This window comes from Coptis chinensis, chromosome 2 (genome assembly GCF_015680905.1).
Source record: "Coptis chinensis isolate HL-2020 chromosome 2, ASM1568090v1, whole genome shotgun sequence".
In the NCBI taxonomy this organism is placed as follows: Eukaryota; Viridiplantae; Streptophyta; class Magnoliopsida; order Ranunculales; family Ranunculaceae; genus Coptis; species Coptis chinensis.
This window is the reverse complement of record NC_141457.1, coordinates 106,420,531-106,448,104: the sequence shown is the minus strand read 5'-3', so window position 1 is coordinate 106,448,104 and position 27,574 is coordinate 106,420,531. Positions and strand designations below refer to the sequence as shown.

The 27,574-nt window shown below is 36.3% G+C and overlaps 2 protein-coding genes and 1 long non-coding RNA gene across 9 annotated transcripts in view; 1 reads left to right on the top strand and 2 right to left on the bottom strand.

Annotated features, from left to right (window-relative positions):
• Positions 1–27,538, bottom strand: part of LOC147520135 (acyl-CoA 5-desaturase AL21-like) — a 106,340-nt gene extending 78,802 nt beyond the window's left edge. Inside the window, exons 1-3 of one of the 7 annotated variants that reach the window (XM_086591627.1) lie at positions 16,544–16,746; positions 16,308–16,450; positions 15,957–16,159 (exon numbers count right to left, since the gene is read on the bottom strand). The gene's annotated coding sequence lies outside the window, so the exon portion shown is untranslated. The other 6 variants (XM_086591626.1, XM_086591628.1, XM_086591629.1 and 3 more) reach the window with 6 other exon arrangements.
• Positions 16,215–20,924, bottom strand: LOC147520137 (protein FAR1-RELATED SEQUENCE 5-like). The gene is made up of 4 exons (XM_086594244.1): positions 19,305–20,924; positions 18,878–19,216; positions 18,177–18,227; positions 16,215–16,268 (listed from the first exon to the last, which is right to left on the bottom strand). Exons 1-4 carry the CDS (start codon positions 20,922–20,924, stop codon positions 16,215–16,217), a joined length of 2,064 nt encoding a protein of 687 aa, XP_086450370.1.
• Positions 22,411–23,504, top strand: LOC147520136 (uncharacterized). The gene is made up of 4 exons (XR_015214377.1): positions 22,411–22,720; positions 22,832–22,912; positions 23,094–23,226; positions 23,403–23,504. It is a non-coding gene; the product is annotated as an uncharacterized LOC147520136 (long non-coding RNA).
• Positions 27,539–27,574: the final 36 nt, after the last annotated feature.

Here is a 27,574-nt window from a genome sequence, read left to right as displayed (position 1 = left end):
GGTTTGGACGTCGGTTAATATTTGCAAAACCCAAAAATAACCGAACCGACCCGCTCTAATAATATAGCATACACTTGTGTATGTAATTTCATCGGGGATGGTTATATGAACTCCACTAAAACGAACTCCAAATGAACTCTACCACTTAACTCAATGAACTAGAAGCTGATTTTTGGTAGAGATGTTTTCCACACAATAGAGATCATCCTCACAAAAAATCAGCTCATTTGAAGATGTACAACCTCATCAAAAATCATTTAGAAAGTTATGAAATTATCCAACGGTCCAGATTTTTTTAATTTCGATACAATTTTTGACAAAGTTAGACATATTCAATTGAGCTGATTTTTGGTGGGGGTGTTCTCCATCATGAGATGTACACATCCACAAAAAATTAGTCCTCAGTTCATTTTGTAAGTTCATTTTTATGAGTGGAGTAACTTTGGAGTCGCTATAAGGTGGAGTTCATATAACCATCTCCAATTTCATCTGTTTCTAATAAATCTATAAAATCCCACGTGTAACCCCACCTTTAATATGATAAATAAACTAATAAATAACATAAAGTAATGTCCAACCCTAATGTCTTTATCGGGTTTTGAGTTTTGAGTTCTTAGTTAGGGCATAGCCGCCACCTCCCACCAGTCCTCCATTTCTCATTCAATTTGCACCACCAGTACACCACCATGCCGTCACCAATCTATACTTTCTTTTATATCTTATTCTCTTCTCTACTCTATTTCTTTTATTTTATTTTTCTCATTTTATTTTAATTGTGTTTGCTTTTTGTATTTTCTATACAGCTCTTACTTTTTTTTTTGAATTCATCCAAAAGTTGAGGGAATTGGTTTGATTAAAAATGATTAAAACAGTAAAATAATCAGTTCAAATCGGATATCGGTTAGGTTGGAAATTGGTCGGTTCGGTTTCAGATCGGTTAAATGTATAATATTGGTTTGGATCGGTTGTTGTAGCATATAAACCGACAGGGTCGGTTCGGTAGTCGGTTTTACTCATCCGAACCGACCCGTGCACACCCCTACAACCAGTATCCATGCATGCCGACCTAAATGTCTATTCCTCAAATTTCGGCAAATTTGGATATCGACATGAAGTTGCTTTTGGTCGAGCTAAAAAGGAATGTGTACATATTTTATGTATAGATACTTAATGGGGCCGTACTTAATGCATATAACGTTGAAGGGAAGTAGTCCACCTGCATATAACGCGGCTGTCACCGTCGAGGGTGACTTGTGAGTACACTGCACCTGAATTGGCAGTTTAATTCTTTCTTATCATGTATCAGTAAGACAAAAATATAATAGGACCATATCAACTCTTTTGGACATTGCTTAAACTTAAGTGCGTAGTCCCAATGTCTGTCAAGCACCTTAATTACATCACTTAGATAGTTACATGACATCTAATAAGGTAATAAAGACGATACAATACACTGCAAATATATGATCAATAAAAAAGACGTAATTCCAGTGAAAATGAACATTTTACCTGGAACTAGTTTGTATAATTTCAGATTTTCAATAGGAATTATTCCTATTGTATAATTTCAGATTTGACAATGTGCAGCCGCAGGCATTAAAGTGAACTTTCTGAGCTCTCCAACAGTCAGATTAGCATCTGTACGACAGTACGTAGTTCAGGAGTCAGGACCATAGTTTTCCTATTCTAACCGAGTTTCTGAAAAATACAATTAGGAACTCCAACGTTACTATTTTGGTAGGAATTTGGAAATGTTGGCTGATTTCTAGACAGCAATTAACTCATATACAAGACAGGTGACACAAAGTGAGAAGGATTATATGAGATCATCAACTTTATAGTTCATCTGGAGTGCATAACTACATATCACTTAAGGCTGTATGCCACCCATTAGATTTAGATGGCTCATATCGTTAAGGGTGGAATTCGAGCTAAGCGGCTTAAGTTCGCTCGATTAATTATATGAGCCAAGCTCGTGTAACAATGAACTTGATGAAGCTCTGTTCGTTTAACTCAAATAGCATATTTATAGTGTAAAATAACCGAACCATTCGGGCTTGGTTCGAGTTCAGCTCAATTTCAAGCTCATGTAATTAACGAGCCGAACTTAAGCATGATAAAGCTCGGCTCGTTTAGCTCGAATTCCACCCTTACATATCGTGAGTAGAAAGTCGCCATAATTCCATCGAAATATGCCTCGGCGTCTTTGTCAATAGCCATAGAAAAAAATGTTCATTTCAAGCCTGTCCTTTGCAAATACTTACATTTTTTTTGGAGACGCATTTAAATCACACTAGCAATGAAAAGGTTACGCCCACAATAGTTCTGCAATTCTATTTAGTTCTGAAGAGTGAAGACTACTTGAAGATCTTGAGATCTATTTAACTATTTACCATGAAGAAGAATGAGCAGTCATGAACAATGAATACCTGATATTCCAAATAATTCTAAAGATCATATGGCATCGAGGGTATTTGCCAAGTCCGCATAAGGGATCCTCTATACTTCAAAAGCAAAGCTACTTGTTTCCATTTGACCATTTGGTATAATGATTCATTATCATCCTGCAATACTGCTATGTGTTGCAAAGACACAGCAGAACAAAATGGCAAAGTTTCATTAAACTAGCTACTGTGCACGTGGTACCCACGTGGGATCTACAGACTTTTTTTTAAAGCTTATAAATGTTAAATTACTATTTTACCCCTCAAAAATTAAAAAAATAATAAAAAAAATGTGAAATGACCAAAATGCTCCTACGTCCACACACATTCACTATTCACTCGACCCCTCGTTTTTCTATATATTAAAGATAATGCAGTCAAAAGAGACAATGTGATGTAGAACATGAGTTCGTTTCTTTCAAGGTTCGGTGGTCAAGCCCATGGATCGTGACCCACTAGTTTAGTTGCTGTTTTATTATTATTAGTATAAACAAGAAATTGGGCCGTTTGGGGGAAAGGAAGTCTAGAGAATACCAATTCAAATTTGTAAAGTAACTCACAACACTAAATTCTAGCAATTAGTAACTCACGAACCCACGATTTCAAATTTAGTAACCCTCAAGGGCAAAATAAGTTGGCTCGGCCCTTTTACTTTTTTTAAATGTCAGTTATACCCTTCCATGAAATTTTCCATTTTTTTAAAATACCAGTTTAACCCCTCCGTGTTATACTTAAAGCAGATAAATTTTGGACTTTAAACTACTTTTACACCGTGTATGCATTTTTAGTGGAGAGAAAAGATCGAGTTGAACATTGAATGTTCATACCCAAGGACTATGAACATTCAATGTTCATACCTACCAATTGAAATTTTTTTAAGGAGAAACAATACCATAAACATTATCGTGCAGCCATTGATTGTCAGTTTCTTCTTTTCCTGGATCAATGTTTATAACTGGATCATTGTTCATAGCTTCAATAGGTATGAACACTCATTGTTCATAGCTAATGTATGAATAATGAGTGTTCATACATGGTTAAAGGTATGAACAATGATTGTTCATACTAAATACACTGGGTCATTTCGTCTGGGCCGGACCATTAATTATTTCGCGTCAGGGGTATACTTGACATTTTATCTACCCGATCCGTTTTTTATTTCGCGTCAAAGGTATACTTGACCTTCCATCTATCCGGTCCTTGTGAGTTCGAAAAAAAAAGGTGTCTTTGAGAGTTACTTTTTCGGCAGTTTTGTCCTTAAGAGTCACTCCCTGTAGTATAAATAAGGGCTTATGGTTAGCGTTTCAGGGAGCTGATATTTAGTAGTGATTTTTTTTTTCTGAGAGTCAATAAAGAGACTTCTTTATTTTAGGGTTCTTAATTGTTTTTCATATAAGTTGTAGATTTCTTCTTCTTAATCGCTTTCGCTCATAAATCTACATCAAATCTGGTAACAGAGCACGAATCGTTCCTAAGTAAAATCCAATTTTCTTTATTTCTTCTTCTTCTTCATTTTTTTTGAGAAAATTTTCATGTTACTGTTTTTTGGGTACTGTTCACGAAAATACTATTTATCGGAACACTATTCACGTGTTACTGTTCATAGTGTTACTGTTCATCCTAAATTAAATTTCAATCTTTTGCTTCTTTTCTTATAGGAGATTCAATTTTTCTTCTTTCAAGGTCAAACACCGATTATCTTTACTTCTAAACATTAAAGTTTCAATCTTTACAGAGCTATGTGATAGATTTGACTAACATGACAGAATCATAATTAAATCAGTTTTATGAAGATGGATAGGATATAGGATGGGGTACTAGCGCTTCAATTGACTAAGATTCGCCTAATCCTAATCGTGGTGAGCCTTTGTGGGATGCACCACAGGCTGATAACACAACACCAACTACACCTATGCAAGAACAATCATTTGTTAGGAGTCCCAAATAGAAACACGCACAATCCCCACAATCCCCAGTAATGTCAGCAACACACTTCTCCTTAGTTGCAACACCAACAATGATCATTGGGGTGGGTGATAAGGAGACATGGAAGCATCATTCTATTTTCAAAACCAGATGTCTCAGTAAAGGTAAGTTGTGCATTGTTGTTATTGATGGTGGTTCCACTGATAACCTAATTTCCCAAGAGATGCTCGATAAACTAGGATTACAGACCACTAAACATCCTAAACCATTTTCTATCCAATGGTTTAAAAAATGAGATCTAGTGGCTTATGTTTCGACCAAATATGATAAAAACACTAAGTGATGACGAAAAAGATGAATTATGTAGAAAAGTAATGAGAAAAGTGATGGTGATTGAGAGAATGATGAGACTGTACATTTCGGTTGCCTACATACCCAAATTATCGATGGGATCAAGTCTCAAGAACATAGTTCTGTATGAAAAATAGTTTGATATTTATATAGGTAGAGTAGAGACTCCTTGTAGCTTAAGTAGTCTTGTAGCTTAAGTAATTGTAATTGAATATAACTCTCAATTGATAATTATCTCTTTGATAAGAAATGAATCTGGACATAAATTAATGTACGTTAGTGGCAAGCCATGTGGCTAAGGTTTAGCCTTTGACACATGAGTTAATGGGACTGTACATTGATCCATGATATTGCAAATTGGGCTTTAGCCCTGTCAATTAAACGAATAAAATGGAAACCCTTACCAATGGACATTTGCCACATAGGTGGGGGTCGAAACACCGCCCCCTCTTTGGCATGTGAACGAAATTCATATGGCAAAGAAGAGAAAAGAAAATCAACAAGGAAAAGTAATGAGAAAATAATAATCAGAATGAATAAGGTGTGAATTTAAACGAATAGTTATATGTGAAAATCGACGGGCTGATTAGATGGGACTTGAGCGGGGCTGGACGGATTAGTTAGGCCTGTGTATTGGAATTTGTTATAAAAGCCGATCACATCTCGAGAAGATGGAATGTCCTGAATAAGAGAATGGTATAACCCGTCTTTATCAAACAAGATAGCTTCTTTAAAAGCGTAGACCATTATTAGATCGGATTGCTCGGAAATCTCAGCTACAGCTTCGCGGAAATGAGTGACAAAACTACAGAGAGTTTCATCACGTTGTTGTTTGATGTTGAAAAAAACCCAGACACCATTTGGTGTTTGAGATTATGATGAAAATTAATGCTTCGAATTTTTTTCGGTTAAGTCTTTGAACCGACGAATAGATCGCGGGGGTAATTTGCTAAACCATACCAACGCTTCCCCTTTTAATGTAGAAGGGAAAAGTTTGCATTTCAAAGCATCATCACCTCCCGAGTTTGTTCGTGAAATTAATCACATGAAGCAAAAGGCAGCCCTCGACATCATCATATTGATCAAACTCTGGTTGTTTGAAATCTTTGTTATGGGTAGCCCGTTGGACGGCGAGAGAAAATTTGTCCAAAATACCATCTTCAACTGCAAGATTCTCTAGTGTCGATTCAAAAGGATCACTATCAAGAAGGGTGTTTTTAATCATTTCTCTGACACGTTGAGGAGTTATCAGATCTATATCAGCTGGTTCATAATCATAGTCGCGATGACGCCTATGGGAACGAACGGAACGAGAAGAAAATGACGAAGATTCATCGTGTCGAGATGAATGTGGTCGGTACGTTGGGCCTTCAGTACAATATTGTTCATAATGATAAAAATCGCGTCGCTGAAGTGTATCTCCATATTGATGGTTCCGATCATGAGTGCGACCATTATTCTGTTCGCCACCCGAATTCCTCGGGACTTGCCGATAATCTGTATGACCTTGGGGTGCAGTTAGATGGTTATTAGTAGTACCTTGCCTATCGAGAACGTGACCGAGTGGTTGGTTGTTTCTCGGTGGAGTTCGAGGAACTCTGCACCCATTACTTGAAACTCGTTAATGACTGTTGTGACTATTGTGAATCTCATCCTCACCACTTAAACTATCCCACACATTGTTGTGTCGTTGACGTGTGTTACGTTATGTTGTGACAGATACAACATTATCGACGAGTGGAATGGGTCGTTTAAGACGACGCTTGTAGTAGTTGTTATGTTTTCGAACACTCTTGAACTTTTTAAGAAATGCTTCGCGAGACATTTGACTGACATTATCTGCATCAGATGATGGAGAATCGTCAGAGGCAATAACCTTGTGTTGAATAATTTGGCGCATTGGTGGAACGACAATAGTAGGAGGGATTAGTCCGTTATCGCCAAGTTGACCTTGACCAACATGTTCGTTATGATCGTCAGTAATTGCATCGAGACCTTGAGCTCTTTGAGTACGCGACATAACTTTTGCAGAACGTGATCGAGGGTTTTGAATAAGAACCGCAGACGGCGCCAATTATGTTTCGACCAAATATGATCAAAACACTAATTGATGACGAAAGAGATGAATTATGTAGAAAAGTAATGGTGATTAAGAGAATGACGAGTGTCACACCCCGAATTTCGACAGAATTCAGAAAAACATTATTTGTTCCCGACTCTTCGATCTTCGAGGTGTGACGCACTCTCAACTCCCAAAAACCCATAAACAGTTTAAAAATGTGGATAATTTAAAAACCAATAAAAATTTCGATTTAACAAAAGTCGTTTTCATTACAAAAATTAACAAATGAAAATGCAAATAACCTTATCTCAACTGAAAATATATATCACCTCAAAGGAAAACAAAGCCTATCTTGAAATGCAACGCTAACGCAAACCACGAGCAGCAACCAATCTTCTTTAACACTAAACCTGTCAAGACTTATCAACTATGTTCATTTAATGAACACACCCGATAAGCAAACATGCAAATCGGGTCAACATTATAAAAATGCTGGTGTGAGTAGCTCTAAAATACAACATATACTTATACCAATATATACACAAACCATACGGCAGTTAGTTCCTCCATCGAGGCGCCTTAACTTTTAACAACTAATACGACATTCTTAACTACAATAGGTAAGGCAGGTAGTTCCTCCACTGAGGCGCCTTAACTTCCAACAACTAATACAACATACCATACTCATAATAAAAAGGCATTTAGTTCCTCCACGAGGCGCCTTAGGTTCTAACTAAACTATAACCAGCCAAGTATATACAATCATCTATCTAAAGATATATCATTAACCAACATATTACCATAATTATATTAATTAAGGCTTTCTTTGTGTGTCCCTAAAATTCACGTCGTATCTATGTCTTACCTAGTTTCCCTGGCTACCACAATCGCTTCCCAACGCCGAACATGTACATCCACATGCCTCCCCTTACATAATGAACCACTCCGTGCGTAACTACCCTGAGCGGGATGCCGCACACCAGATAACCCTCACACGGAAGCCATTATGTAAGTATTGCCACTATTCGGCATAAAATATCGCGTGTCTCGTTCTATTTTGCGAACGGAATAATCAAGCCACTATTATTACGCCGTAAGGGCCATTCAGATTCATCAAACGCAAGGAGGACCAATCACATTACTTACGCCCGAAGGCCATTCAGATTCAACTCAAACGCCGGAAGGGCCAATCACATTACTTACGCGGCCAAGGCCATTCAGATTCATCAAACGCCGTAAGGGCCAATCAATCATATCACATACCACGGGGCAAATCACATGAGTTGTGGTAGTCAGGTTCTAGGATTTTCGTTACGTAATTTATTCAGGTGTCATACATTTATGACTCATAATCATTTCACTATATCACGTGCATATCAAATACATTATTGCACTAAGCCACAATATTTAGAAATATCTCAATTATATCTCATAACCACTTTCATTCTTTCACGTGCCAATATATTATTGCACTAAGCCATAATCCCGTGGGAAAATATCCACACATACTATACTATCTCATAGTAGCATCTCACATATAAAATAATGAAGTGTTTATACATTTATTTCTCTAAAACTATTGCATTTAATATATATATCCCAACATATTATATAATGTCACAATATCAACGTCAAATCTTAATTAGATAATGACCACCAAATTTATTCAAACCTCCACAGCATTTTAGCATTTGATTTGTCCATACAATTTACAACATAAAATGTAGCACAATTAAACAGTCCACAGTCTACAATCAAAGTCCATGAATCTAAGTCCGTATATAACTTAATACTCATAAAAACATATATATCAAAGTCTTATTAAAAATTCCCCGCTTGTTACGTGCCAATATTTATATGTTTTACATACTACTTACGTCAAATCTTAATTAGATAATGACAAACAAGGTTATACAAAGTTTGACAATATTTTATTACTATATTTGTCCATATTCTTTAATATGTGAAAAACTGGAAAAAGTCAACATTCCACAATCAACGGTCAACGGTCAAAGTCAACGGTCAGTGGTCAACAGTCAACGGTCAAAGTCAAACTGTCATTTCTATGTTCAACAGGTTCATGGTCATAGCCATGGTTCATGGCTAAGGTCAATGTACATGGCTCATGGGCTCATGACCAAGGTAATGGTTCGGACCCAACTAGCCAAGCCCAAACCTTAAAACCCGGCCCCAAAAGTCTACACTGGCCTAGTGAATCAACCTGACCCACTTTAAAACATATGGACCAAGCCCAAAACAAAAACAGAAAAACCGGTCCAAAGAAAGCTAATTGGGTTCGACCCGGAGAATTTAACTGAAACCGGCCCAACACTTAAACTAAAACTGGTCCACAACTTACTCAAAACTGGTCCGAAACAAAACTAAAATAGCCGGCCCAAAGAAATAAAGGAAAATTGGCCCATGACTAAAATTAGAACTGGCCCCCATCCAAAAACAAACTAAGGTCCGGCCCCAAAGCCCAAACCCAGAGAAACCAACCTAGGCCCAAGCCCAACTGGTCAACAATCATCTTCTTCATCCTCCACCAGCCTCCACCAGCCACCAAATCGACCACCATCAAGTTCTAATCGCCTACCCATTCCAACCAAGCGGTTGGACTCCTAAAGAAAAACCCCACATCTTTAATACATGAAAAACTCGATTTCATCTCCCCCTCACCAGCGCACCGACGCGAATTCCGGCCAAATCGCACCGCCATTGACGCTTATACAACCTCCGGCAGCCCTCACACACCCCCCACTATCACCCAACATCATCTAACCCAACACAACAACAGTTCACTTACTCAAATCCACTCGGCGATTCTCTGGCCGCCATTAACACGATTACGGAGCTTCGACGGTTCCCATTCTCCAAAGCACCGAATCATCCCCAATCAACTAATAACCAACCCTTACTCCAACCACAATTCAATTAACCTCCAACAAACAAAACAATCAACCAAAAATAAAAACGATTTCGGAGCTCGCACCGCCATTAACGACTGGTCCAAGCTCCCAACAGCCCCGACATCAACAACCAACATCAAAACCCACGCTATTCCCACACCACCCAACAGTTTACCCACCGATATCAAACAACCCATTCAAAACCACAACAAAAGATGTGGTCAAACAAAACAGCAGGTGGTTTTCTTTATCTTAGGCTGGGACGCCATTAACGGCCTAAGGAGTTCAAGCAGTTCAATAATTAAGCAAAAGATATAATCACATTACCTAGTTTAACGATTCGACAATATCGCCGAATAACTACAGAAGAAAAAAAACAGAAAATGAACGAAACAAGGTTCTACAGTAAAGTAAAGTGGTCTGTGTCTAGATACGAGAAAAAAAATAAAGAATAAACCACTCACATTAATCCCAAGCACCACGAATCTTCGCGCTCCACCCTCCAGCAAACGAGCCACCTCCATTTTTATTATTTTTTTATTCTCTAAAACCCTATTCTCTAGAACAATGTGATTATATACTTGGGTTTGAAACCCAAGTCCAATACAGACTCGGGCCCAGAAATCAGGCCCGCGTATCCCAAATCCAATCCAGCCGATTTTTAAATAAATAATTTAATTAATAAATTAATAACTAAATACGTATTTTAAATACGGGCGTTACAACGAGACTGTACATTTCGGTTGACTACATACCCAAATTATCGATGGGATCAAGTCTCAAGAACGTAGTTCTGTATGAAAAATAGTTTGATATTTATATAGGCAGAGTAGAGACTCCTTGTAGCTTAAGTAGTCGTGTAGCATAAGTAATTGTAATTGAATATAACTCTCAACTGATAATTATCTCTTTGATAAGAAATGAATCTGGACATAAATTAATGTACGTTAGTGGCAAGCCATGTGGCTAAGGTTCAGCCTTAGACACATGAGTTAATGGGCATGTACATTGATCCATGATATTGCAAATTGGGCTTGAGCTCTGTCGATTAAACGAATAAAATGGAGACTTTTACCAATGGACATTTGCCACGTGGGGGTCGAAACAGCAGTCAATCATCAATGTTTAGTTCCACAGACTATAAGACCTTACGAAGATACAGTAATGTGCATTGTTGTTCCAAAGGACGTTTGTCATCTCCTACTAGGGCGTCTTTGGCAGTTTGATCACAGGAGTATTCATGATAGCGCCAAGAACATTCACTCATTCTTGCATAATAGCAGGAAATTAATCTTGAAATCGCTCAAACCACCAGATATAGAAACCACTATGTGTACGACATTCTTGGCTGAAGCACGGGAATCTGGTATGTTTTTCTCTCTTACATCACATGAGAAAAATATGTATGATAAACAACCAAAAATCGAGACAGTAAGCCCTGTTCAAGCAACACCAAGCCATACAGTGGACAACCATGATGCATCCACTTTTATGCCCGTTATGGATTATTCTACTTCTTCTTTTACTGAAGATTTATTTGTTTGCAAGGGCTGCAATATGGAGTTAAACTATGTTGATTGGGATTCCCATCCTATTTTTGATGTTTGTCCAGAGGAGGAACATGATAGTTTTTTAGATACTCCACTAATATTTGATGAATACGGAGTAGATGAATCTGAATTTTGTATCACTACTCCCTCTTTGTCTGATAATCTTTTTGTTGAGTATGCCGATCCGGTTTGGGAGGATTTTGATATTAATTATACAAGGCTCTTTAGTTCTGTGCATCTAAAGTTACAATTGGAGGTATGCGTATTTTCTGTTTTGGAATGTGGTAGTATTTTCATAAAACAGAGAAATCATGTTGGTAGCTTTACATCTTTCTTCTTGCATCGCTTTGCATATGGTGGTTTTGCAAACTTGTAGATATTATGGTGCATTCTTCTTCTTGTGAGTAATTATCTGGGCAAAATTCGAGGCAGAATTCATTTGAACAGCGGGAGAGTGATGGGCATCAGCTACAGTGAATTTCATCAGTCAATTGCGTATACAAATTTGAGACGAGTTCTTTTCAAACTGGGGAAAATGATGTAGAACATGAGTTCGTTTCTTTCAAGATTCAGTGGTCAAGCCCATAAGCCGTGACCCACTAGTTTAGTTGCTGCTTTATTGTTATTAGTATAAATAAGGGCTTATGGTTAGGGTTTCAGGGAGTTGATATTTAGTAGTGATTTTCTTTCTGAGAGTCAATAAAAGAGACTTCTTTATTTTAGGGTTCTTAATTGTTTTTCATATAAGTTGTAGATTTCTTCCTCTTAATCGCTTCTGCTCATAAATCTACATCACAATGCCCTAAGGTTAGTGCCTTTATTAGAACAAGGGAAACATACCTCCTTGCATGGGCAGCTCAAGCTTCCCTCGATTGAATGCGGAGCATGGCAATAGGGCATTTTTATCATCCTTTTGCAAAGTATAGACCATTCAAAGAGTTGCTTTCACAAATTGAAAGAGCGACCAAGAAGGCAAAAAATTTATACATATTGCACAAGGCCTTAAAATGTAAAAGTTGGTAAAAACATATCAAACATAAAAGGCAAAGAAGATTTGTAGTCAAAATTTTCGATCATAAAAACACAATTTTTGTAGACAAATTCAACAAAGAACAATTCTGCATCGATCAAAGATCGAGTAAGTTTAGGTGGCTTGGGTCCAGAAGTTTCATGAAGTTGAATCTGCTTCAGAGTTTGCAAACCACTCCCCTCTGCAAAAGTTGAGAAGAGCAAAAAGTAGATTTTTCTGTAACTGGTGCCTGAATAATGTTCGAAGCTGAATTTGTGCTACCCCGAGAAGCAACAAGATCTTTACTTCAAACAAAAAATTCGGCAGACACGCCAAATTTTTCATTACAACCAAAAACTATTGAGTTAAGAAATTAAAGAAAATTTATACTGAATTTTGTTACCTTAAGATTCAGTGCTATGTAACTCTCTCTCTCTCTCCATTTTTTTTTTTTTTTTTTTTTTGTATCAATAAAAGATAATATCTTCGACATAGAATTGCATTAACACCCACAACTAGCCATGGCTTATTTTCGGGACTAAGAGACCCTCCCTCCCTTTAGCGACTACTAAGTCCAATAACAAATAGTAAACAAATTTATGAAAAAATGCAAAAAAAACAAAGCAGCAGTAACCCGAAAAAGTGCCACCAAGCCTCCACTATGCGTATAGCCACCTGACCATTATACTCTCCTCCTTTCTCACCCCCAACCATGTCTCCTCTATTTAATGCAAACTTCCACAAGCTTCGATAGTGGCTCATCCAAACTACATCACTAGCTCGCTTTGATCATGAAATATATAAATTATATTTGGATGGAAAGACATATACTACTTGTTAAATTCTATGATAGTGGTGATGCTAGGAGAGTTGTGACATTGATATATTGAGAGAAACCAAGAAGAAACAAAATTGATGAGAGAGGAGGCTAGAATAATAGGGTTAGAGTTTCTTATCTTGTTCTCTACCCAGAGTTACATATTTATACTAACCTCAAATATGATAATATAAACTACTAGATATGGATGTCCACACTTATAGAAACGTGGGACTTTACATATATGTGACATATTCTAATACTGACATATTCTAATACTCCCACTCAAGCTGAAATGCTGCAAACTTGCAAATTGCAGCTTGAATGGCAGAAAGAAAAGATAAGAATACAGCTCCCCCTTTCACATAGAACTATCTTTATTTGAAGAACTCGAACAACTGTTGAGATGAGACGTTCTGGAAAGTAAAACTGTCAGTGTAGGCAATGACCTAACTTGAATACTGAAGGTGTACCACAGTCACAAACTGAAATCATAACACCGGTTTAGTGGCGCGATGATTGGCTAATACTCACTCCATTCGCTATTATGGCTGTCATAATATAAATTGAAAACAATAACACTGATTTGATGTGCACTTTTTGGTTGCTACTATCAATATCATTGTTAATGTCAACAAAATACTATTATGGGTATTTTCGTGAATATCTTGAATCTTTGGATGCGGTTATAACTTGATCGCTACGAATACTTGATGAGTGTAGTTTAGGCATGACTGCTATCTGGAATATCTGGCGGTTTAGGCTTGATGATTACACCAAACATACGCGGCAATTTAGGCATGACCGCTACTGAATATTGAAGATCGCAGGTTTAGGCTCGATCGCTACGAATACCGATAAGTGCGGTTTAGGCATGATCAAGCTACCGGAACATACGGCAAGAGTTAGGCGTGACTGCTACTTGAAACATACGTGCAGTTTAGGCTTGACTGCTACCTGAATACTAAAGATTGCAGTTTAGGCTTGACTGTTACTTGAATACTGAATACTGAATAGTGGGGATGTCATATTGCTGAGATGCAAAGGAGGCACACGCCCTTGGATATCCCTTGTCATGAAGTGAGTTTGCCAAGGTATGTTGGAATATGGAGACATAAGTACTCTTCCTCATACGTCTCCATATTCTCCTTGCCTTATATACTACTCAATGTTCTCATATCTCTATATCCCCCCCTCAAGGTGGAATATACAAGGCTAAGTTAAAACATACAAAGGCTTGTCTATTTCAATTTGAACTTGAAACAGAGGGGACCAAATACCAACTTATACAACCAACCAATGCCCACTTCAAAAAACAATACTTCATACTTTAATACACAAAAAAAAAATTCTAACAGAACATGTATCAAACAATACTCACTATAGAGGGTGGAGGGCGGGTAGCACCTTTAGTAAGGCAATTAAGAGGAAGATAGAATTTCTGGAACAATACCAAACATAGAGGAAGATATATAGAAAGAATAATTCCTTGCAAGATAAAGGTCGTGTGCCTCTATACTACTTCAAACAAACAACTTGATCATGTTCTAGAAACTGAGACAGAAGACGACATCAATACCAACTGCGTGGAAGCTTTTTCGAAAGGGTGGGTGCTTCGAACTAGAGTAAACAAAGCATGCATGGCCCGAATCTTGTGTCAAAAAAAATTTCTAGTCGACTTCTAGGAGCAAAAATCACTAGGGACTGCAAGATACAGAGAGGTTGTGTCTCTCTTACCAATACTAAGATAGAGAGATTTCGGAAGACGTAGACTACGGAAGCGAAACAATACTAAGAAACCAATACTGAGAAACTTCGGATCTCTCTCCTAGCATTCTTCAAACAAATTTTAAACACCTGCGGAATCTTGAAAAGTGCCTTGAACATGACGATGAACAGTACCGCAAACAATATCGGTGAATAGTACCGTGAATAGGCATGTGAACAGTATCGGTGAATAGTGCCGGTAAACAGTAAATCCATCCAGAGAAAGATTGAAACTTGAATCGAGATAGAAAAACTTCTTCTTGTGAGAAAGATTGAAACTTGACAAACTGAATACTATACTGAAAAACTGAAAAAAGAATTGATTGATTTTTTTCTTGGTGAGAGATTCCTTTCTTAGCATACCACTAAACTTTGATTTGAACTTAACGTTCTGATACCATATTAAATTCTATGATAGTGGTGATACTAGGAGAGTTGTGACATTAATATATTGAGAAAAATAAAAAAGAAACAAAATTGATGAGAGAGGAGGCTAGAATAATAGGGTTAGAGTTTCTTATCTTGTTCTCTACCCAGAGTTACATATTTATATTAGGGAGGGGTTTTAGAGACATATCTTACCTTAACACGTAAACAAACTCAAAATCGTTAGACATTTATAGGTTTTGGATTAGGTTAATTTTTTGTAGATATGATCTCCTAACTATTCTAAATATTGTCACAAATAATAAAAAAAATCAAAAAATTCTAAACTTGCCAAATATAGTATCCAAAATGGTGAAAATGAACGGTCTACAATTAGCCAAATTTTGTAAATTGTTAACTATATTTGGCAAGTTTGGATTTTTTTGATTATTTGTAACAATGTTTAGAATAGTTAGGAGATCATATCTACAAAAAGTTAGCCTAATCCAAAACTTATAAATGCCCTAACGATTTTGAGTTTGTTTACGTGTTAAGATAAAATATGTCCCTAAAACCCCTCCCTTTATACTAGCTTCTAACATATAATATAAACTACTAGATATGGATATTCATACTTATAGAAACGTAGGACTTCTAATATTGACATATTATAATACTATTTAATACTCATAAAAACAATACAACCCTCAAACAGCCAACAATATCGAAAGAAAAAATTTAAGGTACAGCAGCACCTATATGAAGTAAGAATTTGTAAGAAGGGACTCGCCCAATAAGCCAGCAAACTGCAGGCAGGCTTCGTTTGGCCCCAATTCTAGCGATTGTGGGCAATTGAACAAGCGTGAACAAGCGAGGAGTCCAACAAAAAGTCGCCAACACACAATATCTGACACGAGCAGAATAAGATATGGTGTGCCGTGTGCGAAGGACTGTAACACTGAAGCAGCTCATTATATTGCGCAGTCATTTTACACAGAGAAAACCATCAAACACTAAGACTTCTCTAAGAAGTAGAAATCAGAATTAGCAAAATAATCATAAACTATCTACAGATAAAATAAACAATGGAAAAGATAATGAGTCACCTTAATTTCCAGATGCAAGTGCAAATTGATGGGTTTAGCAACTTCATGTTTGCTCCCTAGCTTTTCTAAAATCAGTGTCAATCTCCGGTATCATATGAACTTAATTTATAAAAATCAAGGTACAACAAGGACAGGGGCAAACACTGTTTATGAAAGGATTTCCTTCAGACAATTTTTCTAAAATATATCATATATAGCATCAAAGACTAAAGCGTGTTTATATCTATTCCAATAACCTTGTTTCTCGACTTCTCGTGAATGAGCCACTTGCCTTGCTCTGGGCTCAAATCAGAATAACTATGAGAGCATTAGCCCCGTCGTCACCCCACCCAACGAAAACAAAGATGAAAATAGGTTTTCGATCGACGGACTGTTATAATCCACTACAATTATATATGAACCATGAAATACGTTGGTAAGAAAATATATATATATATATATATATATATATATATATATATATCGGGCCGGCTAGGTCGACATACTATTCTAACATACTATCTTGATATACCTAGCCAACCATCAGATCAAACAGAATCTGACCCCCAAATCTACCTCTAAAAAACCAAACAAATGAATTGAAAGGGGCTGAAAATGTCATTTTGTTTTGCTAAAGAAAAACCCAATTTTCTTCTTTCAGTAGCTTTTTCACCCAAAAAAAAACTCGTTCTTCTTCTTCTCGAGGAAATCTCGTTTTATTTTTTTGACTCCCATCGTAAAGGTTGTTAGGCAGACTCCCATTGTAAGTATTTCTTGTTAGGCAGACCAGTCAAAGAAGCCATGATGTTTCTGTCCAGAATTGAGTGCCAATTCAAAGCCCTCACCGTTTCTTCTTCAAATTCTGGTCATTTTGAGGCTGCTGATTTGAATAAGAAATTCGAGGAAAATGTTGATGTAAGTGATCACTACATTGATCTATTTTAGCAGAAGATAGGGAACTGAAGCTTAAACTTTTTCGGAAGTACAGTGGGTATTTGGGAGGTCTTAAGCAGGAATTTATGAAGAAGAAAAAGAAAGGGAAACTCTCCAAGAAAGCTAGGCAAAAATTTTTACGACTGGTGGAGTAGGCACCACAAATGGCCTTACCCATCAGAATCGCAGAAGCTAGCTCAAGGATTGGTAGCATGCCTTATTAGTGGCTGGAAGGATTCTACATTTCTAGACAGCTCGACCATTGATGTCGTTTCTGAATGCGAAAATCTTGTATAGTTAGCGTATCACTTTTGGTTGAAAACTTCCACAAACACTGGTTTATGTAAGTAATGTTACATGTGTTCAAGTTCAATGCTTGGTAAATGGCCTTATAGATGCAATCAAGTACATTCTAATGCTCTGCCTCCCTAAAATTTTCCTTTAAGTACCTATGTCACACTGCATTTGTTTGTGTAAGTTGTCACCAATGCATAATTTTTTTATGAAGAAGAGTTAATTTATACGGGAACTATAAAAAGTCTTGTAACAATTATATGTTGTGTTATAAGAAAAAGATCAAAACTAGATTTCCATGAGAACTATAATGGGAGAATGGTTAATCTATTTTAATCTTTATATGATGCCCCAATTGTGAAGAAAAATAATTGTATAGAAATAGTCAATAAATTCAATACAAAGCAATTGAAGAGTTTTAGTTACTTTTTAGTGAACTTTTGGTGGTTGCCACTGTTGCAAGCGATGATGTGGTGCAAGTGTTTTTTCTTTGAATCCGTAGATGGGTATAGTGAGTTGAATACTAGGTGCAATGAGGCATTTCTGCAGGGGCATTTTTGCAACTGTAGACATGTTCTGGTATATTTTACAAAAAGTAGCATGAGATGGGGATATTGTCGTGGCTTCACAAAATTAAGTCTTAAGACCTGACATGTTACACACCTGCGTAAATACAGTATCCCATGTTCTGTGTACAGTCGTAACCAAATGATGCTTGTGACAACAATTAAAAGAATACTTTAGAACAATAAACATGAGCCCTTCAAATTAATAAATCAGTTCATAATGCTCAGGAATATCTCCACTGCAGTAACGCAATGTCCATAGTCTGAAGTCTGAACACACTTTGTCTACCACATTGTTTCACATAACCAAAAATAATTAAATGATTCAGCACTAAAAAAAAAAACCAATAACAACACTTATTATTGCTCGGCACCCCCTCCATGCAAAAAAATCAGCACACCCCTATCAAAGTTCAACACCGCAACTATCAAAATTCAGTATCTCATCCCATTGCTAATTAGTCATTTGCTCGCTAAAAGTAGCATGCAAGTAAAATACATGTTAAAAGTTGATAACAAATATCCAATATTAAATTTATAAAAAAATAGAACACGTTATTACGTTTTGAATCTTGTCCGGACAATTTCTTGAGTCATGTTTTGTAATCTTTTGGCACGTTTTACACAACCTTCCATTCTTTTCTTCTTGGGCTATCTCCCTACCAGACTTTATTCTCTTATTTCTCCCCTTTGTTTAAGAAATGTTGGGGTTCAAAATTAAAACCTGTGAAACAAAGGTTAAGGGGTTAAGCTTAAAATTAAATTTAATTGCAGTAAAAACAAGTGATAAGAAAATACCTCTGCTACATCAACTTTGCACTTCTCGTTAGTTGAAGCCACCTCTTTAGTAACTCCTTTAGTAGCTCCTTCAATGAGAGTTTCCTTACACTTGGCAACTCCAATTGACAGTTCACTCATTTTCTCTATGAAAAATGTGTAACTCTCAACATTAGTTGCTGCATCATATGCCAATTGAGTAGTAACCTTAATGCAATGGGAAACTCTTAAAGCCTCTTGGTTTCCATGACCATTTACTAATCCACCATCAAACACGACCCTGTAAGTGTTTGCCTTTTGTGTCCACCTCTTCAAAATAAAGTGAGCTGGAATCTCTTCGACGCCATACCGCAAAAAAATCTTCAAAAGATGAGCGTAAGGGTATACCCATAAACTTGAAATACTTACATTCACACTCAGCCTCCAGGGTTGTTCTATCAAAACTTACTTTCCAAACATTGGTATCCTGAGGCTTTCTTGATTTCAAGAAATAAGTTCCATTTCCGTTCCTGTCAACCACCTCTTCAACAATTTTGTAGTAGTTTCTTGCATTTTCCACCTGAAACTTAAATTTATTAAAAACATTTATTGTGTACACTTTGCCAGCATGCTTCAAAAGGAACTCGTTTCTACCCACATTGCGACATTTATGTTCAGTGTTGTAATCAAAGTCTCTTTCATGCTTAACAATCAATCCCAAACTTCTTTCGTTACCATGAACAAATTGCATGAGAGTAGTCGTCGAACTAACAAAGTTATCATAATAAGAGTTCATTGATTCACTCCGTCCAGTTGTGTTCATTCCAGCAAAGAAGGTGTCTAACTGATAAACCCGAACCCAATTTCTTCTTAACTCATACATTTCAGTCAACCAACTATGCTCCACCAAATCGTATTTTACCATCAGTGCAGGCCACTTGCTTTCAAAATCATCTATCCTATAGGATTTAAGAACGAAATTTAGCTCTGTCGCAAATGTGTTGTTTTTATGGTAGACATGCCCCAACTTCTCTGAAAATTTATTTGAAACATGCCAAAAACAATGACGATGTCGTGTAGAAGGGAATACCTTAGCAATCGCTCCAGTCATTGCCCTGTCTTGATCAGTGAGAATCGAAGTTGGAGGGCGACCACCCATAGTTGCAAGCCATGTCTGAAATAACCACACAAATGTTTCCTCAGTCTCATCAAGAAATAATGCACACCCAAATTGAATGGATTGCAAATGGTGGTTGACACCAGTAAAAGGAGCAAAAGGCATTTCATAAATATTAGTCCGGTAAGTTGTATTGAAAGATACAACATCTCCAAAGTATTCGTACTGCACCCGAGACCGTCCTTCAATCCAAAAAAAATTAATTGCGGTACCACTTGGATCTAGTTGAACAACGTAGTAGAATTGAGAATTTTCTGCGCTCTTTTGCTTAAAGTAATCAAGTACAGCCGTCGCGTCATTTTCTTTTGGTTTCTTTCTTGTGGCATAATAGTTTTGACACATCTTTGAAGTAAGCCCAATTGCATCCCCAGAGAAAACTGATGCAACTTTTGCCACTGGTAAACCCTCATTATCAAAAATCTCTGTCAGGTTCTTTGCTGCTTCTGGCATAGATTTATTCGACCTCATTGAACCCCTCTTGTACGGAGAAACCAAGCCATGACTATGGTTGTTTTCAACCAATGTGAATGTGTATATATTGTCGAGTTTTTTCTTTGCCAATCTCATTCTTGCTTTACAATCACACCTGACAATCGAAGTGTTTCTTGATGTTCCTGACACTCTAATAGACACATCTTCTTTTTTGTTATGGATCCCCTCACGTGAACAGACCAAGAGACCACTAGAAGGTACGTCCACATGTAATTGTCTCTTAACTGCACTCCTAACACGCGTTTCAAATCCCTGTTGTCGACCATACTCTTTGTAGTATTTCTTCGCTTCCCTAAAGCTGTTAAACGACATCCCTACATACGGTGCTTCTAACAATTGTATGTCTTCGTTTGTGGCTTCAATTGGAGAAGAATCCACTAGTACTGAATCGGGAACATCGGAAGCTCCATTCAAAGTCATTTCTAGTACCCAAAAAAAAACAAATAATTAAATAGATAAATGGAGGCGAGTACAACTTAGAAAAAACATACAATCAGTTCATCAAGGACACGATTTTTAGAGCCTGAAAACCTCATTGAATTGAATGGCTAACTACCCTACTGGACTCGATGAGTTCCATAGAAGGCAGAATGATGTAAAATGCTTAACATATATATCATGTGCAATTTCTTGCTACACAAATTCGGCAGAATGATGTAAAATGCTTAACATATATACCATGTGCAATTTCTTGCTACACAAATTCTCATCAGTACGTAATGTTTAGCTAGACAACTATTGGTCAAAATTTGTTAGAATAATTTAGTGTATTTGCTTAGATCCAAGATACAAAGGGTCTTTCTTTGGTTTCCTTCATAATGGTCATTTGGATAGTTACAATGCATCGTTTTTTACAGCAGGGGACGACTATACATATATATATTATGGTTGGATAACTAACGAAACAAGAAATACTTACAATGGGAGTCTGCCTAACAACCTTTACGATGGGAGTCAAAAAAATAAAACGAGATTTCTTCGAGAAGAAGAACGAGTTTTTTTTTGGGTGAAAAAGCTACAAAGAAGAAAAATGAGTTTTTTCTTTAGCAAAACAAAATGACATTTTTGCCCCTTTCAATTCATTTGTTTCGTTTTTTTAGAGGTAAATCTGGGGGTCAGATTCTGTTTGATCTGATGGTTGGCTAGGTATGTCAAGATAATATGTTAGAATAGTATGTCGACGTGGCCGGCCCGTATATATATATATATATAATTTAAGGACCTAATATATATAAAATTTAAGGACCTTAAATAAGTATCAAATCTAAAACACCCACAACTTCACCTACAAAATGATTTAAACCCTAATCTTTTGTGCATATGATCTACTAACCATAAAGAACATTTCTATAAAAATTCAACTCGTTTGATATCCTCTAACTTAGATAAAATTGTTTTCCACTTTTGAATATATATATATAAAGGTCCAGAAATGTCTAGTTTTTGCATTCATCTTTTGTCAGTGTTAAAAATTGTCAAACGAGTTGAATTTTTGTAGAGATGTTCTTTATAGTTAGCAAATCATATGCACAAAAGATTAGGGTTTAAATCATTTTGTAGGTGAAGTTGTGGGTGTGCGACCACGCCCTTCTCAATTTAAGGGGTAGGGGACCTCGTTAAAAACCCCGCTTGCCAACCAAAAAAAAAAAAAAAAAAAGTTGTGGGTGTTTTAGATTTGGTACTTAAAAAAAAAAAAAGGAGTGTGGGAGTTATATATATATATATATATATATATATATATATATATATATATATATATATATATATATATATATATATATATATACATATATCTTACTATATTAGAAAAATCTGGCGGTTGATGAACAGTATTTTTCACATGACGTCCTGGGGGTACAATGGTCTTTTCACTATCTAATTCGGGGGTATTTTGGTATGTTAATAATCTAACAGCCCCTTCCTTCGCTTACATGTGTTCTCTTCATCAAACTGAATTAATTAGCCAGAAACCTTCGTTCCCCATTATTTCTCTCATTCTCAATTTTCGTTCTCACTCCTCCAATTTCTCGGCGGAAAAGAAAAAAAACCATGCAAAAATCAAAACCCACTCAACGAGGGTATCTCTAGAGCTAGTGTTTTTTTTATTCCTTCGTTTTTTAAGACTGGGAAAGATGTTAAAGCCTGAAGAATTGTTGGAAGCAATTTTTTTTACTGGTGCTGATGCTTCTCCTGAAGACCAAGAACGAATTGATAAGGTAAATTTGTTAATAAGTTGTTTTGTTTTGTGTTTTCCAGTTTCAATGATGTAGAAGAGATTTGGCTTTGGGTATTAATAAGGATTTGTGTTTGTTGATATGAATATATAGATGGCAACATTGAGTCCAGTGAAATAGAAACTCAAGTCTTATTTATACCACCTCGACATCATATCGATTTTGCAGACTCGGGTGTGTTGTTTGTGTTATAAATCTATCAATATAAGAAATCCCGAATCATATAAAAAAAAGTTTGACATCGAAGATGAGTAGTTAACTGGTTTATCCTTTTCCCCCAAGTTATAAACAATATAAATGTAATTTTAAAAATCGTTATTATTTTCTTAAATGTGACTCAACTTCTTTCTTGCAGTTCATAGAAAAGATTATTGAGGAGGCCACAAAAAGTCCCCGTACAATTCGTCTTGCAGGGTTGTGGCTCATGTATCCCAGAACAATTAGATATTACGTTAAAGAGCTGAAGCTGCTTTCGCTTCACGGTTCTGGTACTTGGAGGCTTTTCCAGAGAATTACTCTTCTGAATTTGATTCTTCTTGCTCTACTCTCTCATTAGTCTTGGATATTTAGCATCAGTTCGTTATTTTGACAAATTGCCCAGCAATGCCAAGTTCTTTGACATTGTGTTTTCCACTTTCTTATGCCAAAGTTCTCCTTAAAATAGTGGCTTTCGATGAGGATTTCGAAGCTGAATTAGCTGAAAGTCATGATGCAAGAACAGAAGTATCATTGCTGGCTAAAGGCTCGGACGTTGAGCTAACTGAAGTAGGTTATTTGATTTATTGGTTACATTTTGGTATGCCAGTATTCATTCAACCATGCATATTCGTCCTTTTTTGCATGCTACCTTCTATTGCTGCACCCTTAATAGAATTTTCATTACAATTATGTGATGTTATGTGTGTACTCTTTTACAGTAAAAAAACCTATCAAAGAATTGCATTATTTTGTAAAATGTCAATTTAGACCATTAACAAATAACCACAACAAACAAAATGAAAAATAAAAAAATTTAAAACGTAAAACGTAAACGAACATTTTGAGCATTCATTGACGCTTATATATTCCTTTTTGGTTTTTTCAGAGAAAAGATTCTAACGCTCGTTGTCCTTCTGTTAGGCATTTATGAACACCGAATTGTATGCGGCGTGTTTCGCCATTATTTAATACTCTTTCATGAGCTAGCCAATCGGGTGATATTTGGGATCTCAGTAAAGGAAAATAAAGATCGCCATGTTGCACTCCATGCCGGAAAATCTTTTTTCGTTAGAGCTTCTCGATTCAACGGAATAGATAGGTGTTTCCCGTGGCTATACCTTCTTTGTCCCATAATAATGCTAAGCCATCTCTTTCCAATAATACAGGTATTCTATCACCTCGATTATCTGGTCATAAAAAAAAAGAACGTTTATGCACTGTACACAAGGTGGTTGACTTTGATATTTATGAGCATGTGATTAAGTTAACAACCTACGTTAGTGAATGAAAATATAAAATATTAGAAAGTAACTATGTGCTATGAGCATATGCAGGTTATTTTACCTCTATAAGAAATCTGATTTCTTGAGATTAGTGAATGAAAATGGCATTTGATTATGAACTACCCTGAATTTTGGACGCATACATGAACCAAACCAATTTTAACATGGTCTGCCTTCCCCTGAATGTGAAAATATGAGAGTTACCAAATCTATAATTTAAAATATTTGTCAATGTAATCAAAGAACTCTATCAAATAATACTTTAGAAGTGTAAAGATTGACCAATTTCATTAATTTCTCTTTATCACATGTTACAGAGGCTCTTGCGTTTCAGTGTATATTGATTATGTTGTTTTGTTGGTACGGTGCGTGGCCTGTTCCTTGATCTTGAAGTTTTGTGTTTGACGAATGCAGTTCCAAGTTTCATTAATTACATTGGTTAGTCTATGTTTCATTCCTACCCTATGAAAAAATATTTGAGCAAATGATATACTCAGGTCAATCTTAATTTTTCACGATGCGGTAATTGCATTTAGATATTAGAACAAATACAGATAAACCCTGGCCCGATGCATGACTAAGTTATACCCTCCCGAGCTAAAATATGTCAAAATAGTTCTTACTATATAATTACATTTCTTATAGGTGTGTTAACCGAGATAGTTAGAAGTCCTAAAACAGAATTATATAGTTGGAAGTCCTTACTATATTGACTGCAGAAGTCCTGAAACAGAATTTTGGTCCTGAGGTTGTTGTATGGAGTGCTGGACTAATCTTGTACATCCTACTTTCTGGGATTTAAGTTTTCATGTATCCCAAGTCAATTTCAATTAAGCGTGAAAGTGCGTCTCCTACTCTCTTCTTAGATTCGGTAGGAAATAGAGATTGATCGTTTTCTTATGTTTGACTTTTGTGGAAATGCCCGAGTTGACGTAGCAACTTTCTATGTTAAAAAAAACTAGCTATAAACTGAGTTAAGTTGAAATCAGAACCTTTTAAAGATCCTATTCTTCTGCATTTCTTTCGTTTCGTTATTTTAATAGAATATCTTTTGCTATTCCCATTTTTGCTATTGTTGTTGATCTTTTGTGTAGTGTTTTGTATAGTGGCTCCTATACAATCTATAGTTGAGCATGCTTCCCTTACTGAGTGTGACCGTAATCAATTATTTGTTTATCCTTGAGTAGGAGTTGTTGTTCACCTTCCTACTGAAGTAAATACTTGAAGATGCGAGGGAGAAAGTGCATCCAAACTAAAAGACCTACTGGCAAGAAAAGGACGCTTCATACGGTATGTGCGTATGTACGTTAATTAATTGGACCTATATTATTTTAACCTGTTCTGGTGTGTCTGATGCCTTTTGATTTTTACATATCCTGACTTTTTGTTTCCATAGGTGGAGCAAGGCATCTGCTTGGGAATCCAGTCCCTTATTTGCTGACACTGATTGGAAGCGAATTGTGGTGCCTGTGATGAGATTGTATATGGAGACAACTGATGGATCTTTCATATAATCCAAGGAGAGTGCATTAGTCTGGAACCATCAGGATGCAGATTTGGATTCTGGGTCCTGTAAGGCCATGGAGCTATTGGACCATTTGGAAAGTGTACTTACAAATGAACCTGTTGCTGTTAAGAAGGGGCATCATATTGTCGAAGTTGTGAAGATGCTTCAAGGACTTGCATCTGCTTCTTGTCAGAAGCCAATCAAGATATAGTTATAATACTCAAGTCTCTTTTGAAAGTGTTGCATGAAATACACCTGAATCATAAACTTTTGTTCTTGAGTTGCATACAAGTGCGATGATGTTAATATGGTATGGATAGACTGCATGCCTGATAGTATACCTTGGATTGTGTACTTACACGTCCTTGGGGAACGGTGTTGTGCGAAAACGTAGGAATATGCCTGCTGTTGATAGTACCTTAATTGAATACTTTATGAGGTGTTGTTGATACAATTTTACTACATGGGTCATTCTGGAACTACGTTGTTTGAGTTTAACAAAGACTGGCCTGATTTTCATAATGCAATGTCATTTGAAAAGTATTTTGAAGCTGATCATTTTGGCCGCCTCAATTTTCGGCTATTTTTTTTTTTTTTTGACCAGTCTTTTTTTTTATCAGACTATTTTTTTTCTACAATTTAGTTGGAATGAGAATGAAAACTAGATCAATTATGAACCAAGTTACTATAGATGGTACTTAGTGTGGGTCAGCAAGTGGATGTTGTAGGCACTAAGCAGCAGTTTAATTTAGATTTTACAGCAAAAAACAATTTTGCAATCTTGAACTGATATGTTCAAAAAGTTCGTGGAGTTGACGCAATAGTATAAGCAAATAACTACTGAATGCAACACCACTTTGCATACCACGCTCATTTGAGCGTGCATGTTTACTAGTATATATATATATATATATCTCAAAAACTCAAAAGAAATCTTAAGAATAAAGTTATTAGCCCCACTGTCAGCCCACCAAAAGAAAGAGAAGATGAAAATCTGTTTTCAATCGAAAAACTGTTATAATCTACTACAATTATGTATGAACCACAAAATTCATTGCTAAGAGAAAAAATAAAAAAAGAATCAAAACTTAAGGCTAAAGTATTATTAACAAAATTTCAAACAAATAGAAATATCAGGTAAAGTTTATAGCAAGCTAAAGTGCGTTGAAATGAGTACTTATAAAAATTTTGTGCGGTCCAATGAATGAGGGAATTTTAACAAGCAAGTGTCACTGATAAAAAAGACCACATTTTATGAACTAGGGAAGCACCCGCTCCCAATATGAATTCATCTATAAAGAATTCATGAGCATAGATAGTCTATTAGCATCCTGTCACATGAACTTTGCCTTCTACCTAATCTGTACACGCGAATATCCTCCAATACAACCAAAGACACCGTTAAGTAAAATAAAATAGGAAGAAGCGTTTTGTAATGAAATGTTATAAAAACGCCCCAAAATCTGACACATAACATGAAGTAAAAACAATAATAATGATAATAAAATAAACTAAAAATCAAAATCAAAATAAATAAATAAATAAAGGATAACCTGACCAGCAAAGTCTTCAGTGGATTTCTTAAAGAAATAACCATAATGGCAAGCTAAAGTACACAAGAATCGTGTAGCGTAGACAATTCTGGTGTGTTCGAACCAATGAGAAATTCAAACTTGATAGTAGAGACACCTTTCATGAATTAGGAAAGTCTGTTTTGACTTTTCACTTGCCAAGTAATATTTCTCCACACTCCTCCCGCTATGAATTATATATTCTCTAGAAAAACTCTTGCACAAGGAAAACATACTCGCAAACGCCCCTCCTATTTCATGAAATTTGTCAACATCA

Excerpts from the sequence above, each read along its gene's own strand:
- LOC147520137 (XM_086594244.1), bottom strand. The coding sequence starts at position 20,924 with ATGACTTTGAATGGAGCTTCCGATGTTCCCGATTCAGTACTAGTGGAT. Across the intron at positions 18,228-18,877 it reads GCAAAGTTGATGTAGCAGAG|CATCATTTGGTTACGACTGT; the intron begins GTATTTTCTTAT and ends TGTTGTCACAAG. Across the intron at positions 16,269-18,176 it reads GGGATACTGTATTTACGCAG|ATAGTTTATGATTATTTTGC; the intron begins GTGTGTAACATG and ends TTTTATCTGTAG.